The sequence below is a fragment of the Ambystoma mexicanum genome, chromosome 14 (genome assembly GCF_040938575.1).
Source record: "Ambystoma mexicanum isolate Mex_15411 chromosome 14, UKY_AmexF1_1, whole genome shotgun sequence".
Lineage (NCBI taxonomy): Eukaryota > Metazoa > Chordata > Amphibia > Caudata > Ambystomatidae > Ambystoma > Ambystoma mexicanum.
Window position 1 is genome coordinate 591,333,937 of NC_090940.1, and position 16,249 is coordinate 591,350,185.

Below are 16,249 nucleotides of genomic sequence, written 5' to 3' on the forward strand. Positions count from 1 at the left end.
AGAGAGACCAGTAGATAACATGACAGGCTTCAAACCCAAATCAACCTTCACTCCGCCTCCGCACACCATCCCGAGCGAATTCGACACGTTCGAAAAAATCGTGATGAAGACCATCACCAGCGGCCTTATGACAAAAAACTTCTATCAAGACAACCTCAACAGAGACGAGAGAAAGTCTCTAATGGACCTCAACCAAGACACTACCATCACCATAAAACCAGCCGACAAGGGTGGAGGTATTGTGATCATGAACACCGGAGATTACAACAAAGAGTGCCAACGTCTACTCAGTGACACGACCGCATATAAGAAATTGAACACGGACCCGACATTTCGCCTAAAAGAGGAAATCGGCAACCTACGAAACACGCCAAAGACGAAGGATGGATTTGTCAGGATGAACGGGCGTTCTTAAACAAAACGCACCCCAGGATCCCAGCATTCTATATACTACCCAAAATCCATAAGCATGCAACAAAACCCCCAGGAAGACCTATTGTCTCTGCTTGTGACTCTCTTCTAGAACCCCTTTCGTTGTACACAGATTTTTTTATGAAACCTTTTATCGGAAAAATGGCTTCCTACATAAAAGACAGCACTGAGACCATTAAGATCCTGGACGCCATACATCTCACCACTGATTCCATCCTTGTCACCATGGACGTAGAGGCACTATACACCTCCATCCCACAACTGGAAGGACTACAAGCACTGGCGACCTGCCTTGAAAGAAGAACCGACACCACCACCATACCCACCAACTTCCTTATAGAATGTATCCGAATAGCCATGGGAGAAAACTTTTTTCTATTCGGCCAACAAATGTACCAACAGATCAAAGGCGTTAGTATGGGGGCCACCTTTGCACCAGACGTCGCGAACCTCTACATGGCCCAGTATGAGGAAGATAACATTTATAACAACAACCCTCACAGATCACACATCAAAATTTGGCGCCGCTACATTGACGATGTGCTCTTGATCTGGGAAGGCAATCGAGAATCACTACTGGCTTTTCATCAATGGCTGAACACACAGAATACCCACATAAAGTTCACCATCGAGTGGGATTACCAAGCAATCAACTTTCTCGATCTACATATTTATCGATCTGGAGATAGGTTGAAAACAGAACTTTTCAGAAAGCCCACCGACAGAAACACCTTGCTACATTTCACGAGTTACCACCCAGAAGGGTTAAAGTACAACCTCCCATACGGCCAGTTTCTTCGCATCCGTCGAAATTGCACCGACAGAGAGAAATTCTTCCATCATGCAAAACAACTTCAAATACGCCTAGGGCAGAGAGGCTATCCGAAAAAATCCATCAGGACTGCCAGGAAGAGAGCAGAGAACACCGACCGCTCGATTTGCTTGACAGCAAAAGAAAAAAATCCCACCAACAGGACTGTCTGTGTAACTACCTTCAACCCGGTCAGCAATCTCATAAAGAGCACCATCAACAGAAACTGGCATTTGATTAAGAACGAGGGAAGCCTAGCGAAGAAACCACTGTTCGCTTTCAAGAAAAACAGGAACCTGAGGGATACCCTTGTACACACATTTTTGGAACCCACGAAAACGACTGCAACCCTATGGAGTATCCCTCCAGTTACTGGTCACTTCAGTTGTGGACACTGTGTCGCCTGTAAATACACCACCAACAGTAAGACCTTCACACACAAGGACTTCACATGGAAGATGAACAACCACACCAACTGCGAGAGCAGATGTGTTATCTACGCCATCAAATGTCCCTGCGACATGGTCTACATTGGCAAAACAATAAGGCCCGTAAAACAAAGGATTAATGAACACAGGTCCTGCATAAAGAACTCAGTCCAAGACAAACCACTCGTTGAACACTACACCAAAAAGGGCCATACTCATGAACAATTTTCATGGACCGTGCTGCAACAGCTCCAACCACAACGTCGTGGGGGGGATATCAATTTGATTCTGACAAAACTGGAACAGAAATGGGTTCACAAATTGGACACCGTACGTCACGGTTTAAATATAACCGTTGAATGGAAACATTTCTAAAAACAAAAACCCCCTCACCCTCTTTTATCATTTCGGGACACCAGGGGCAACCTATATAGATATCTCAGCTTGCATACATTAACAACTGTATTACTGTCACCAATTGTTTTAATCTCTGGCAATCAGAACCTATGTAACACCAAGTGTACACATGTATTCACATGGACTGTGGTTTTTTCACCAATTGTTTTGACAGCTGGCAATCAGTACTTATGCATCTCCCGTTAACACCAAGTGTACACATGTATTAATTACCACCACGGGTGACATGTGATATGACATGCATATATGTCCAATGCTAATTAACCTTTTATTTTATGGACCCGTACAATGAATGGATGCGTATGCACTCAACAGCATGTATAGTGGACCTCTCTACCTGTATTATGCCAGCACTCACAATAGGCAGTTTGGACAGATCATGCACCGGTATATACAACGCACTTCCCGCTGGTAATTAATAAACAATAGGTGTCTCTATGGAGCCATTATGAAATGCTACCAGACTCAGAGCCAACCGGTTTGCCCGTTTCCACACACCCTTTTCCACACTTTGCATTCAGTGCATCCCATTCAGCATTGCTTTAGCCTGCAAGCACCGTTTCTAGGACCACACCTCCCATGATGCTCCACCATTCGAGTAGTTCAATTATGCTCCACCTTCTTGACAACACGCGATTGGTTCAAACTCCTTCCTGTACCCATTGGGTACTTCCAATGCGCGTTTTTGATTGGCTGCCGCCTAGCTTGTAAAATGTATATTTACAACGCACTTCCCGCTGGTAATAATTAATAAACAATAGGGAGCTATTATGAAATGCTACCAGACTCAGAGCCAACCGGTTTGCCTTTTCTACACACCCTTTTCCACATTTTGCATTCAGTGCATCCCATTCAGCATTGCTTTAGCCTGCAAGCACCGTTTCTGGGACCACACCTCCCATGATGCTCCATCATTCGAGTAGTTCAATTATGCTCCACCTTCTTGACAACACGCGATTGGTTCAAACTCCTTCCTGTACCCATTGGGTACTTCCAATGCGCGTTTTTGATTGGCTGCCGCCTAGCCTGTAATATGTATATTTACACAGCAGCCAGCATTCTCCTCACAGTTTCATTTCGAGCTGAGGACCCCGTATACAGAGGTACGCCAGACATACTGCGGTAAGCTAGCCAGGGAACAGCACCTTAGCTTTTTAATTGTTGACCAGAGCGCGCCCCTTTTTGACTTGGCTTGCCAGTCTGCACTTACTATACCCTGCTGCCGGGCTCCACTCTTAACTAAAAGTAGGCATTTCAGGTGTCCACACCGCCACATACAGGCACCTAATTACCCGAATTTTCGCACCTCCCACGTGCCTTTTCTCACTCCCCAGATCCCAACACGATCTCACTGCATTGAATATAGTGCTCCCTACTACACCTCAGCGCCACTTCATGCGCGCACCTTCAGGCACTCTAAGTCCTCCACACCCCTCGTGCCGTTTTTCCCAACTCGGTCTCACTGCATCGATTTCAGTCTTTTCACCGGTCATTTTCCTGCCTAGACCTCAGCGCTACTCGATGCGCGCTCTCGCACTCCCGATAGCCACACAGGATTTCGACATGCGGCTAGTTCCACCCCCATGGACCACCGCTGCACCGGAACGACTCTACCCCCGTGGGAGCCACCCTGCTCACCGAGATGTACTCATCACAGACCACCTGAACCACTGGTCAGACGTCTACACCTCATAGGCACGTACTCGCCCACCACCATGCTCTTCGAGGGCAGTCTACCCCGAGTAGGATTCTCTCACCATCATCGAATCCACTCCTCTGAATCCTTATCCAGGATCATGCATTCTGATCCTATATTCTCTTTCTCTCAGATCTGGGACCCACTGTGGCCCTTCACAGTCAGCGGGAACCCGAGAGATGTCGGCCTGAAGCACTCTCAGGCATATTCCTAAGTGCAATCACGCACACACTATCCTTCAACCAAGTGAGGATATTTCCCAGCTTGCCACTGCCACCGGAGCAGCAGGTAAGCCGTTTCTCAGTTGCACCATGAGATGTAACACCATGGCCAAATTTGGCCAGTATTTAATACTATCCTAAATTAATTAAATCACCCCTTTTTGAAGATCCTCACTGCCTCTCTTAAACCCACAGAATCAACGGACAGCACCACCCATGGTGACTTTCCTGACGAAGGCCAGCATATAGACCGGCTTCAATCAAGCATGTTTTGGCCGAAACACACCTGTGTCGATCCCCGTGACACAACTGTATCTTCCCCCTTGTGTATGTTGTGTAAATATCTGTTGTGTACACCTTGTGTGAACTAACCCTGGGGCCATTTTCAAGCCTCAGGTATACTTTCCCTGCTTGATAGTTCTTTCTCTATCACATCTATACAGGGAATGTACTTCAGTGTGGAGTTTTAACCTCAATACATCAGAGGTTGACACTTAACCCGTGTTTCCACCGTTCACAATCACTTTTGTCCGTTTGATGCCAAAAAACTTTCGTGCTTATCGAAAGACCTGTAAAATAAATTGTTGAATGAACTAAAAAAGGACTGTGTCAATGTAAAATAAACATACATGCACGGCACAACTGGCTTACTTGTAGGATCTTCTTCATCCTGATTATTCCTTTTATTGGGCCAATTGGTCCATTTCTGATGTCTCTATGGCACCCAGGTGGATTAGTTATGGTAGGCTTTGCATTCTGTTACGCTCACCTGGTGTCCACAGGGACGCCACCCAGCCGGGTTACTCGCCGGTATGCTTCTCAGCTTTGCCCTGATGTGGTCTGCAGGGAAGGTTCTGCCTGAAAATACAGGAGGACTGTGTTCAAGACTGACCGACTGGGGTAAGTATCCTCCCTCAATCCCGTATGATTTCAGTCCCTCTGGCTCCCTCTCCTCACCTTGTGGTAGAATTAGGCATGCTCTCCGTCCTGCCTTCTTTGCAGGGGTGTGTTGTCTTACATGGGCGAGTGCTGTCCAGTTACTTCACTGAAACACATATGTCTCGAATCGGTACCCCTCTTCGGAGGGCCGAAGAGGCTGCAATACCCCTGGTTGAATGAGCCCTAAGATTTTGAAGAGGCTCTTTCCCTGCAAGTTTGTGACATTCCAGAATGGCTAAAATAATCCATTTAGAAATGGTCTGTTTTGTTATCGGTAATCCCAATTTGTGCCCTGAGTAACCTACGAACAGTTGGTCTGCTTGCTTAATCCTAGCAAGTCTGCTGATGTAAAAGCTCAAAGCCCGCCTTGGGTCCAGCCTATGCAGCCTTTCTTCCTCTTTCCCCGGATGGGGAGGGGGATAAAATGAAGGCAAGGTAATCTTCTGAGTGATGTGGAATTCAGAAACCACCTTTGGGAGAAAATTAGGCTTCACTTGAAGGACAACTATATCTTTATGAAAAATTGTATGAGGAGGTTTAAAGATAGAGCCTGTAATTCGCTCACCCTCCTAGCAGATGTCAATGCCACTAATAAGACAGTTTTAGTGGTGAGAAACCCTAGTCAACAAGAGTGGAGTGGTTCAAAAGGAGTACCCATCAGGAAATTTAAGACTGTAAGTCCTATAAGGGAACTTGGAATGGTCTTGGAGGATAGACATTGGTTAATCACTTCAGAAATTGTATTACTAAGGGTAACTTGAAATACAATGGTTCCTCTGCAGTGCGCTTGAAGATTGATAGCGCTGCGAGATAGCCCTTGATAGTGCCAACCTGAAGGCCCGAATTTGCCAAATAGAGTAAAAAAGTTAACACCGTTGGTGTACCACATGAAAAGGGGTCGAAATTCTTTTCTCTACACCAGCTGCAAAATTTGTTCCAACGGCAGCGGTATAAAGTCTTTGTTGCTGGCCTTCTTGCCGAAAGCAACACCTCCATGACGTCATCTGAGTGGTCCCAATCCTTGTATCTCAACCTTTCAGATACCAAGCGTGAAGGTTGAGGGTTCTGATGTCTGGATGGAGAACCTGACCTCCCTTCTGCGAGAGAAGATTCTCCTTGAGTGGAAGACGAATTGGAGGGCAGAGGGACATGTCCAGAAGGTCCAGGAACCATGTTCTCCTGGCCCAGTCCGGGGCAATTCGGATCATGGTTTTCCTGAACCTTCTCAACCTCCTGATCATTTGAGGAATGACAGGGACTGAAGGAAACACGTATAGAAGTGGAAACTCCCAGTCCACTACGAACGCGTCCCCTAGAGCTCCGCTCGGGGGAAATTCCCTTGAACAAAACTGATCGCACTTCCTGTTGATGCTGGTGGCGAACAGATCCACTTGAGGGGTTCCCCAAAGGGTGAAGATCTGTTGAAGGACTTCCTGAGCTAGTTCCCACTCGTGGGAGACTGTACTCTGCCTGCTCAGAGTGTCCGCTGTCAAGTTTGTCTCTCCGGCTAGGTGAACTGCCGATAGAGAGATTCCTTCTTGGATTGCCCAAAACCAGAACTGCATTGCCTCTCTGCACAGAGGCAGTAACCCTACGCCTCCTCTTGTTGAGGTAGTGCATGGCCACTGTGTTGTGCGTCATTATCAGGACATTTTTCCCCAGTACAGATGGCAGAAAAGCCTTCAGCGCTAGTCTGATTGCTCTCAGCTCTAATAGGTTGATATGTAGAGTCTGGACTCTGATGATGGAGACCAACGACCCCTGATGGTCAAGTCGCTGGTATGGGCTCCCCACCCCGTGAGTGAGGCATCTGTGACTACTGTTATCTCCGGCCATGGTTGCCAAAACAGTTCTCTTTTCAAGATGTTCTCCTGGCAGGCCCACCACTAAAGGTCTCGAGCCACCTTGTCCGGAACCTGAAGGAGGTCTGTCATTCTCCCTGAGAATTGCAACCACTGAGTTCTCAGTGCCCACTGAAGAGATCTCATTCTCAGGCGAGCCTCTGGCACAAGGGAGATGCAGGATCGAAGGCTGGGAGACGTTGGGCATTTTGAAACTTGGTGACCATCTGCAGATGGCCACCTCTGGCGCCTAAGTGTCTGGGGTGGGCAGGAAGTGAGGGAGGTGCCGAAACTCCCTGTGCTTAGTCTCCTAGGAGACCCAAATGCACTCTGGCGTGATTGGCTGGCTCACTGTCCGGCAAGGACAACCAACCTGCTGGGTGAGTGGCAGCTAGGCTGGAATGAATGGGAGAAAACTGTTTAAAAGGAGAGTCTCTTGGACTGAAAGGCAGAGTCGACTATTAGAACAAAAGAATCGAAGACGAGCTGGAAGAGGACGGCTACTGCAACTACTGGACCGTTGGTTTGGCAAGTGGAGCCCTGCTGCAGGTCCGAATACCAAGTTCACCTCGACAGAGAAGCCCTTCAAGGACGACTTCTTCCTTTGAGTTGGTAGGACCAATCAACACGTAAGCCACCTGGATACCATTCTCAGAGCTGGTTAGGATCAACCAGGGGGAAGGACACCAGCTTGTGTGCTTGAAGAACAGCAAACGGAATTGAAGATTTGCCAGCTTTGCGACCAGTCCCCGTGCAGTGCAGGAGTCCCCCAACGAACTCCTTGTCCCCACGACTGAGGCTCAGGAACAGCGAGATCTGCAGGAACTGCCAGGAACAGAAGTCTTCAGCTGCATCTTTTTTCTTCTATATAAAGGTACTGTGAAAACCCGACCAAGAGAACTTATCTCTCACTGCAAAAGTGCGTACAACTCTGGCAACTTGCAGGCCTAGTCAGCTTGTGACTCGACATATGAAACTTTCTTCCGTGAACTACTTCCGAGAAACGTGGCGAAGACTTTTCGGTTTAAGTGCCAGAACCGTTTTTTACCTATACAAGACATTAGTCCATTGACTTTGGCCTACCTATTGCACTGAATCAACTCCTCTGGTGAACTCAAACTATTTGCACTGTCAAAGAGTAACACCATTTGTTTTACTAACTGATGCCTTTTTGCTCCCATTTCCAATGCTCTGAATGCCATTTTGCTCCTACTTCAAAGTAGTCTGAATGACTCAGAACCTGATCGTGTAAAGTACTGTAGTATATTTCTGTGTGATATGGATTACCTCTTTCTAGTGAATGTTTTCTAAATGACTGTGTAATACATTAAGAAGTGTTTTACCAAGAAACCTTATGTAATAGTGTCTATCTGAATACTTTTACTTATAGATCTCTGTGTAACACCCGTACAAGCTCACATTCCCTCTTGAGATAAGCCTGGCTGCTCAGATCGCTCCCAAAAACTTTGTGGTACAGACTTCTACCAAAGGTTGCTTTTGCTTCACCCATAGTCCTAGCTGTGTGTAATGGTCCCATAGGGTACTACATATAAACTTTGCTTAACAGCTGGATACGGAGAGTGCTCCGTTCTGCAGGTGGTAAAGAGAAACAGCAGTTAAGTTGACAAAGATGTGCGCCAGGCACGAAGGAATTGGAGAACAGCAGCATAATACAGAGACAGGCACAAGGCACAACGTGAGCTCCCAAAAAACGGATAGCGGCAGCAAAAGAGAAATATAAAGGAACAAAATTAGAATTTACAGAGGAATGTCGATACAGCAAGGATACCTGTTGAGACGTGGGGTCTGTGACTTTCCATCTTCTATTTCACATAGAGTTACTTACATGCAAAGCGTCGGGGACTAGACCGCACAAACAGAAGCGGTCGATGCCGTAGCGGAACACTACGAGTCCGACACCAGCTGTACCAAAGGGACCATGGGGTAGTGAATCTGACAGTCTGTTGCTGGTGCCTTGATGATTTGTGAATTGTGTTGGTCTTCTCACGTATAGCTGCCAAGTCAGAGAAATATCTTGCCAGAGGGTGGAAGTGCCAACTTTTGGCACATACTGGCTATTGTTGCTGGGTTGCACTTTGGGCTCCCCCTCTTAACTTTCTCTGACTAACCTTGTGAGAACTACAGTCCCCAAGGATAGAAATGATATTATTTCCATTCTAAACTTTATTTAGGTGAGACCAGCACACCCCACCTTATATGGAGTGCTGGGGAGATACAATGTATCCCGGGTTTCATTATAACTAACATTTCTGTTGCAGGGACAAGCTTACATTTAATGGCTAGAGGCAGTAAAACTTTTTACTAATTCGGTGTATCTTTAATGTAGGCTGTTTCCACAGCCCCGGTAAAGGCACCCATGGGTGCTCATCTTATCAAAATGACCCCCCACCCCATCTTTTTTTCTCTCGCCATTTCAGTGTTCCTTGTCCTTTCTTGTTCCTTTCTTGTTCCTTTCCCTGACCTCCAGGGTGTGAAATTCCTTTGTGTCATTTTTTTCTTCGGCGGGAGACCATGACTTCAGAGTGTCTGTGAAGGCAGGAAGCGAGGGAGGAGTCCAAAACTTTGAAGCTCTTTGTGTTCCAGTCTGATCCAGTTCAAACCGGGAGGCGGGCTGTCCTGAAAGGACAGCCAATCCTCCCACCCCCCTCCCCAAGTTTAAATGGTGCATGTCTGTTTTATTGGCTGGATTCCTGCATAAAAGTCTGATCCTGGAAGCTGAAGAGGTAAGTCCACCTCTGGAGCGAACACCAAAGAGGAAGATGACAAAACAACGGCTGTAGTGATTTCCAGCGACCGGAGAGCCTCCTGTGTAACCGGAGCCTGCTGTTACTCTTCCTTCCAATCAACCTAGGGATCCTCAAAAAGTCAACCTTGACCCAGAGCCTGGTGAGATCCACTAGACTCAAGACAACCTGCATTTTGAGCCATCCCACGTCGGGTTGCAACCTTGCGGGGCTGCAATACCCCAATACCGTGGGACCACGAGCAATCGTGTAGTGCATGGTCTTCCGAATTCTGAATCGAGCTGAAACCTGTGGCATCCTGATGGACCTCCAGAGTCGTGAATTGAGTCCGAAAAGTCCCAACAGAGTGCTGGACCTTGCAAGTGACAAGAATCTGACCAGCGATATTCAGTCTTCTTCTGTCTCCTGAAAAGGGCGCGAAAACCATAGAGCTGCATCCATCCGCAAAGAAACTCTTGCCTGGATCCTTCCCCGTGATCCCGGCTGCAAATGTCCCTCCAAAGTCCGGTCTTTCATCTTCTTGACACAAGAATCCATCAACTGGGATTTTGGCTGTAGATCCTGAAGTTTTCCTGCTGCAACTCTTCTTCTGTGCTGAGGTACTGTGTGGGCTGGGGTATTTACTTACCTTAAGTCTGTGATTTCAGTAAAGCTTTTGGGTGTTTTCCTCTCAACGAGTTCATCCAGGCCAACTGTTGGAATCCTCCTAAGGTTCTTCTCAGAAGTCCCTGGACCCTAACTAACTTTAAAGTGAACTACTTACTTGTTTGAACAGTCTTCCACAGGAACTCTGACTCTTGCCTCCAACAAAACCCATCTCGCCCTGCCTACCGCTGACCCCTAGACCACTAGGGTCCCTCTTCTGCCGCCGAGTGAACTCAAGCAGTAGACTAGGGAAGGACTGGATAAGTAAAGAATTCTAGAATTACTGTGTGACATTCTTAAAAAGTGTTCTGTAGGTGTAGCTGACCTTTGCTTGCCTGGTGCATCCTAAATTAGTGTAAAGAGTTTTTGCTTACCTTACTCTGTTTCACTGAGCTAAAAAGCTATTGTAAATTTCAACAAAAGGTTTTACTCACCTAGTATAACTTATCCTAAAAGTAGTTCTAGGTATATACTATTCCTTGAACCACTGTTCCACTATGCAGATATGTATCCTCGTTACAGGGTTGATTGATTATGTGATTTCTTTGCTGAGTGTCACTGCATAACTGACAGGGTCTACTACCCCTGTATTACTGAAAGTAATCAGAAAGTAACGCATGGTTTTTACTCCCCGTGAATAGGTGTGGCCTATACTAAATGTGTATGATATGGTCTGACTTCCCTAGAATTACGTAGTGTATCTGAAGACGGTTTTATGCTTTGGTCTCCGACTATTCAAGAATAGTGGTGTGTTTTTATAAATGTGTTTATGACGACTATGACCAGTAGTTATCCCAAGACTTAACTTGGCATACTTGTATTTAAAATAAACCTTGATTTCTTAGAATACTTCTGGTTGTCAGTGTTTCTATTGAATCCTTGGCATTCTACAGGTTCAGTGTACTTTCCTACAGCCCTCTCTCCCTCCTATGATACACCTGGCTGCTTGGTCTATGCTACCATATGCTCGGGTGGTACAGCCGTATACTAAGAGTGGAGTCTTGTATCAGTTGAATAGTTTTTCTAAGCCCTTAGCTGGACTTCAGAAAAACTGTCCTAACAGTGGTTTTGACTCGATACAGAGTTATGGGGTCGAGCCTGAATAGCTGTTATTTCCTCCCGCCATAATGTTAAATGGGTGCAAAGCATAACCCTACCTCTCCCTTGCCTGGGCTTGATCAGTGTAGTTCTAATCAAGGATCCCCCTGGGTCTTCTCCAGAGTGGTGAGATTCAGACAAGACCCCTAAAGAACTTTACATACCTTTTGTTCTTGCTTTCCGGGACACTTGCACTGTGGTTTTTCCGAAGACTTGTTTTGCCAAATACGACGACTCCTTTTTCCCTTCTAAGGGTTAACATTGGGACTTGTGACTCTCAGAGAACTAGGCCCCATTCCTTTTAGCAGGGAAGGACATTTGAATTACTAAGGGCCTTATTCTATAAAACAGTGCATTAGAAGGGATTGAAATTAGGTTTGGATGAGCAGGAGCTAAAGTGAGCTCCTGGGAATCCAGCATTAACCAGTGACCAGGAGCTACCAATGGGGAATGAGGAGCTAGTACTTAGAGTTCCACAAATCAAACTTCCACTTAAGATACAAAGATATCCTTTTGTCTATTATTCATAACCGCTTATGATTTCAATGTCGTGCAGGTGTGCTTGAATGTTTATTTATAGATTGTCGCAAAAGACTTAAATTCACATAGGTGTGTGTTCTGCATCAGTTGGCTTGACACAGAACAAATGTAGCTCCTTGTAGCGGTTGGTGTCAAGATAAGCAGGGCTAGTGAGTGGAAGGAGGGGACATTTAAGCCCCCCCCCTTATTCCTATGCTTCCCAGGTGGGCCCAGTCATGACTCCTTCGGGTCCAGGGCCCCAGACTTGAGGCACTCATGTGAGAACATCTCAGGGAACCATCACCCCTTTCGTTCGTGCAAATACATTTATGATCACTGCCATATTCTTATGCATGCTATTGTAAGGTTAAATCAAGACTCCATTTTGTACTATACAGACTCCATCTTGCAAATAGACAAGAGGACATTCAGATTTCACACCAACCTGCAACTCTCTCTCACTCTGAGAGCGCACAGCCAGCACAACTCCCCCCCGCCACCTCCTCTCTGCCGTCTGCATAGCTGCCTGGTTCCCATGAGAAGGCTGGCAGCAGAAACGCAACAAAATCCACACTATCACTTGCCGTCCAAACTCCCTCTATTGATTCAGAAGCGGCTCAGGGGGAGAAGGCGAAGGCCTGGGCTATCTGTCTCCATAGAACCTGCCCCGCGCCCCTTAGACCAGGGCCATAGAAACCTAATCCCTGTGTACCCCAGAGCAGAGTCAACAACACGAGAGACCTTTAAATTGGCGAATGTATCTTCTCTTTTCGACTTACATGTGTAAAAGAATGCCCCCTCATTTTGTGTGTTGAATTCATGTAAACCCGCTGATACCTTAAGCAAATTAATGAGTATAACAGTATAAATACATACGTGTGTTATTAGAAGTTCATATGCTATCATGTTATATTGAAAGTAGAGTGTGTTGACTTATAACATTTAAATACATGCACGACTAAATTGTATTCCCGTAACGAGTAAACAAACCATAGACCTATGCAAAATCACACAATGCTACCTCACTGTTGATAATGTAGAATGTACAACTATGCATACCATTAGACAGATTCATATGAACTGCTGAACGTACTTAGTTATTCGTGTCGTATTGATTATGTGTCTGCCATCCCTTTCTCACCACCCCCTGTGCTTATGTTATGACATAGCTGAAATTATATGAAGTTTAAATGATGCAAAAGTGTATTTCTCTGAAATGAAGAACCAGCTAGGTGCATAGGAAGCAGTAACTTGTTATATGTAAATATAAAAGACCCCAGCCATTTTTGTGATGTGAAACTAAAAACCTCACAAGGAGGATCTAAGCCCATTCCTGAACACCCTGGCCTCATGTTGAGTTATGTTGTTTGGACACCTAATCAGTGAGACCCCCTCCAAGGAAGGACACGCCTAAGATGAAATGTATGTCTTGAAATCTAGTCGCAGCAACCATATACCCTCGCCTCCCCCTATCAATTGAACAAATACCCCCCAACCCGGTCTCCGAATGTGTTTTGACATGAAAATGATATCCTTGCTAAAGTTATATAATTGATGTTCAATAATGGAGAATCATGCTTTATTTTTACATATGCGATCAATCAAATGTATCGATGGATGGATGGGAATGTGTGGCCACAAGGGCAAAACGTGACAATACCCGGATAGTAATGTATGAACTCATCGGATGTCGGACAGATGAGCCCAGCCGAACTGCTGACCCCACGTACTACATCATGGCGTCAACTCACCTCGCACCCGTGGACCAATCAGCCATCACTGACCATATAGCACCCATAGGTGCCTCCTCTTAGCAACCAATCCCAATCCTTCATGTGCCCCCTAGGCCTTCCCACAGCTGATGATGTTTTTTTCTGTATATAACGAATTGTAACATGTTTCCTGCAGAGCGCTCTCGGCCTGAGCAGAGTAGATTCTGTTTGCCATAACTTTAGATAAAAAGCCTTTAACCCCACTCTCACTTGGTCTTGGTCTTATTCCCTCCTGGGATGTACCTTTATTGACTCTGTTGGTAGTTCACCAGTTCACCAGCAGGCCTGCGGGGGCCTCTCACCTTCACTAGCTAGGATTAAAGCAGAGTCTCAATATCTCCAAGCTTCCCTCAATTTTGAACCCTGCACTAGTGTTTCTTACTTGAAAACTACTTGCATCTTTCATACTTGCATACAGTTTGGTTCCATGTGATGTTACCAAATCAAATGTTGCCAAATCGAATTTTACTGAAGAAAAAATAAAAAAGAAGTAATACTGATATTTTCTTTTTCTGTTGGGGGGGGGGGCAAACACTACCATTCCCCTACATGTTTAACCTCACCTGACTACCCCCCACCCCTTTTAAACCCTTACCCATTTATTTTACATTATTTCTTCAGTAAAATTTGATTCAGTATTTTATTTTCAGTAACTTCACTGGATACCATACAGTTTACTTGTGTTTCTTACTTGAAGTATACTTAATTTTCTTCAGAGTAAAGTGTTGCTGTTTTTTTAGCAAGAACACCCCACGGTGAATGCGTATTTTTGCACAGTGTGGATTTAGTGATAGCACTCTTTGCAATGAAAAGCCAAGGTACGTACTATCGGACATAATAAATATTGTATTTTGATACTTTACAGTCTAACTTGAATTATTTGACTGCTCAGTGTTTGTGTGTCTCATTGAACCAATACACCACCCCCACATCTTACAAATGCTAGGCCTTACTGCTCAGTCACGGACATGATAAAGTATTTTTTTTTTAAATGCGTCTCTTTTCCCTGTTCACTATAATAAGATGGCCTCTCGGAATCTTCACCTAGTGCCGATTCTGAAAATCCAGGTTAACACTTTGGAAAGCCGAGCACCAACCTGCTGTGGATAGAAAGTGATTGGTCACAGCCATGCGTGTTCTTTCCAGCACGTGAATCTACCTGTGATCCAGATGGGAGATGACACATCGTAATGGCCACTCCAGGGTTCTTTCGCAGTCATCAGCCCTTCCCGACCAAACGGCAACTCTTCATAGTAACTGGCTACTAAATTCCACGAGATAGTACTGAAAAGAAAATTAATTCAACAGTTGTACGATTAATAGTGAGACAATGAAGTATGAAAATATGTATGTCCTAGAGTGAAAAGACAGCATTTAGATTATTAATGATTTGGAAATGTGTAGTTAAGTGTACATGCCTCAACACATCCCTTCAATAACAAATACTGTCAACTGATGGGTGCTAAACAACACGATGTAAGCATAGCATCCTGTGTACAAGCCAATTGGTTATTGCAGTTTTCTTTACACAGCTGAATTCTTTTTATCTCAAAATATTGTCAGGTTGTGCTGCCTGATAAGGATAAAGAAAATATGAAAAATGAATATCCGTATTGATGCAAACATGTATTGGATCATGTACTCAGCGTGGAGACATGAGACAGCGCACCACTTCAATTCCTTAAACCTGGTGCTACTGCAATCTAGGTAAGAGCTCAGGAAGGAGGAACAAAGGCTTGCCGATCCCAGCAGCAGAACAGCGCCCACTGCAGTGACAGCAGATTGCATGAGAAGACTAGACTAATACGTTATCTGATAACTGGAGGACACCCCGCCAGCCCTCAACACGCGCCATATTCCTCCCTTCTTCAGTCATACAAACCTACGGCTTCCTTCATTTTCCTTAGTAGTTCTCTCCCTTTCTCAATCCACGTGTGTCCGTCTCTCCCTGGCTCCATCTCGGACTGCACCTCTATCACAAAACAACCCTACTCCCCTCAAACAGCAGTTTCCTCAGTGGCACCCGGCCTTGTTGTAGGGGGGAAGAGTAGCAAATGAAAACTGGAGTGAAGCTGGGAAATAGGGGAGAGGGGATCTACAAGAAATGTGTAGGGTATGATAAGACTGAATGAAATGAGATGGGACACTGAGGGGCCAGGAGGAGGTAAATAGATTAGTGGCATAGGCGGTAATATAAGGACGCAAGCAAGGGGTCTGTAAGACCAGTATAGAGAAGTGATGAGGAGTTTGAGACTGGCACCATCATTGATATTAGCTGGTTTCATGCTCGTTTTTTTGTAAATTAATGTTTTTGTAATCCGAGGGATACAAACTATTATTGAAATAAGCCAATTAGTCGACCCAAGTTCATCCAGCTCCCTTTAGTGTTCGATTTTTCTGTAAGAGGAGGGTAAGTGTGGTAGAATGTCCCGCACAGAACCCACAACCTTTTGGAGTGCAGTGGCCATGTGCAGAAAGCAGACGGACAGCAAGAGTAGCCACATGCCTCTTCTCGATTTCTACAGATTAATCCTGCTCTGTAGATTAGGTGCTTGGCTCCAAGAGGGTGGGTTTGTTTCAGCCCGTAAAACAATAGGAGTTAATTTATAAAAGGAATATTCAATCAGATGTAATTCAATGGGCCACAATCATCAATCTTTGTTAC

General features: G+C 45.4%; 1 protein-coding gene across 3 annotated transcripts in view; it reads right to left on the minus strand.

The window, feature by feature from the left end:
* GALC (galactosylceramidase) overlaps nucleotides 1–16,249 on the minus strand; it is a 271,332-nt gene that overhangs the window by 115,595 nt on the left and 139,488 nt on the right. For all 3 annotated transcript variants that reach the window (XM_069637935.1, XM_069637936.1, XM_069637938.1), the window contains exon 9: nucleotides 14,744–14,868. In XM_069637935.1, the coding sequence (XP_069494036.1) occupies nucleotides 14,744–14,868 (125 nt within the window). The remainder of the gene's footprint in view (nucleotides 1–14,743; nucleotides 14,869–16,249) is intronic.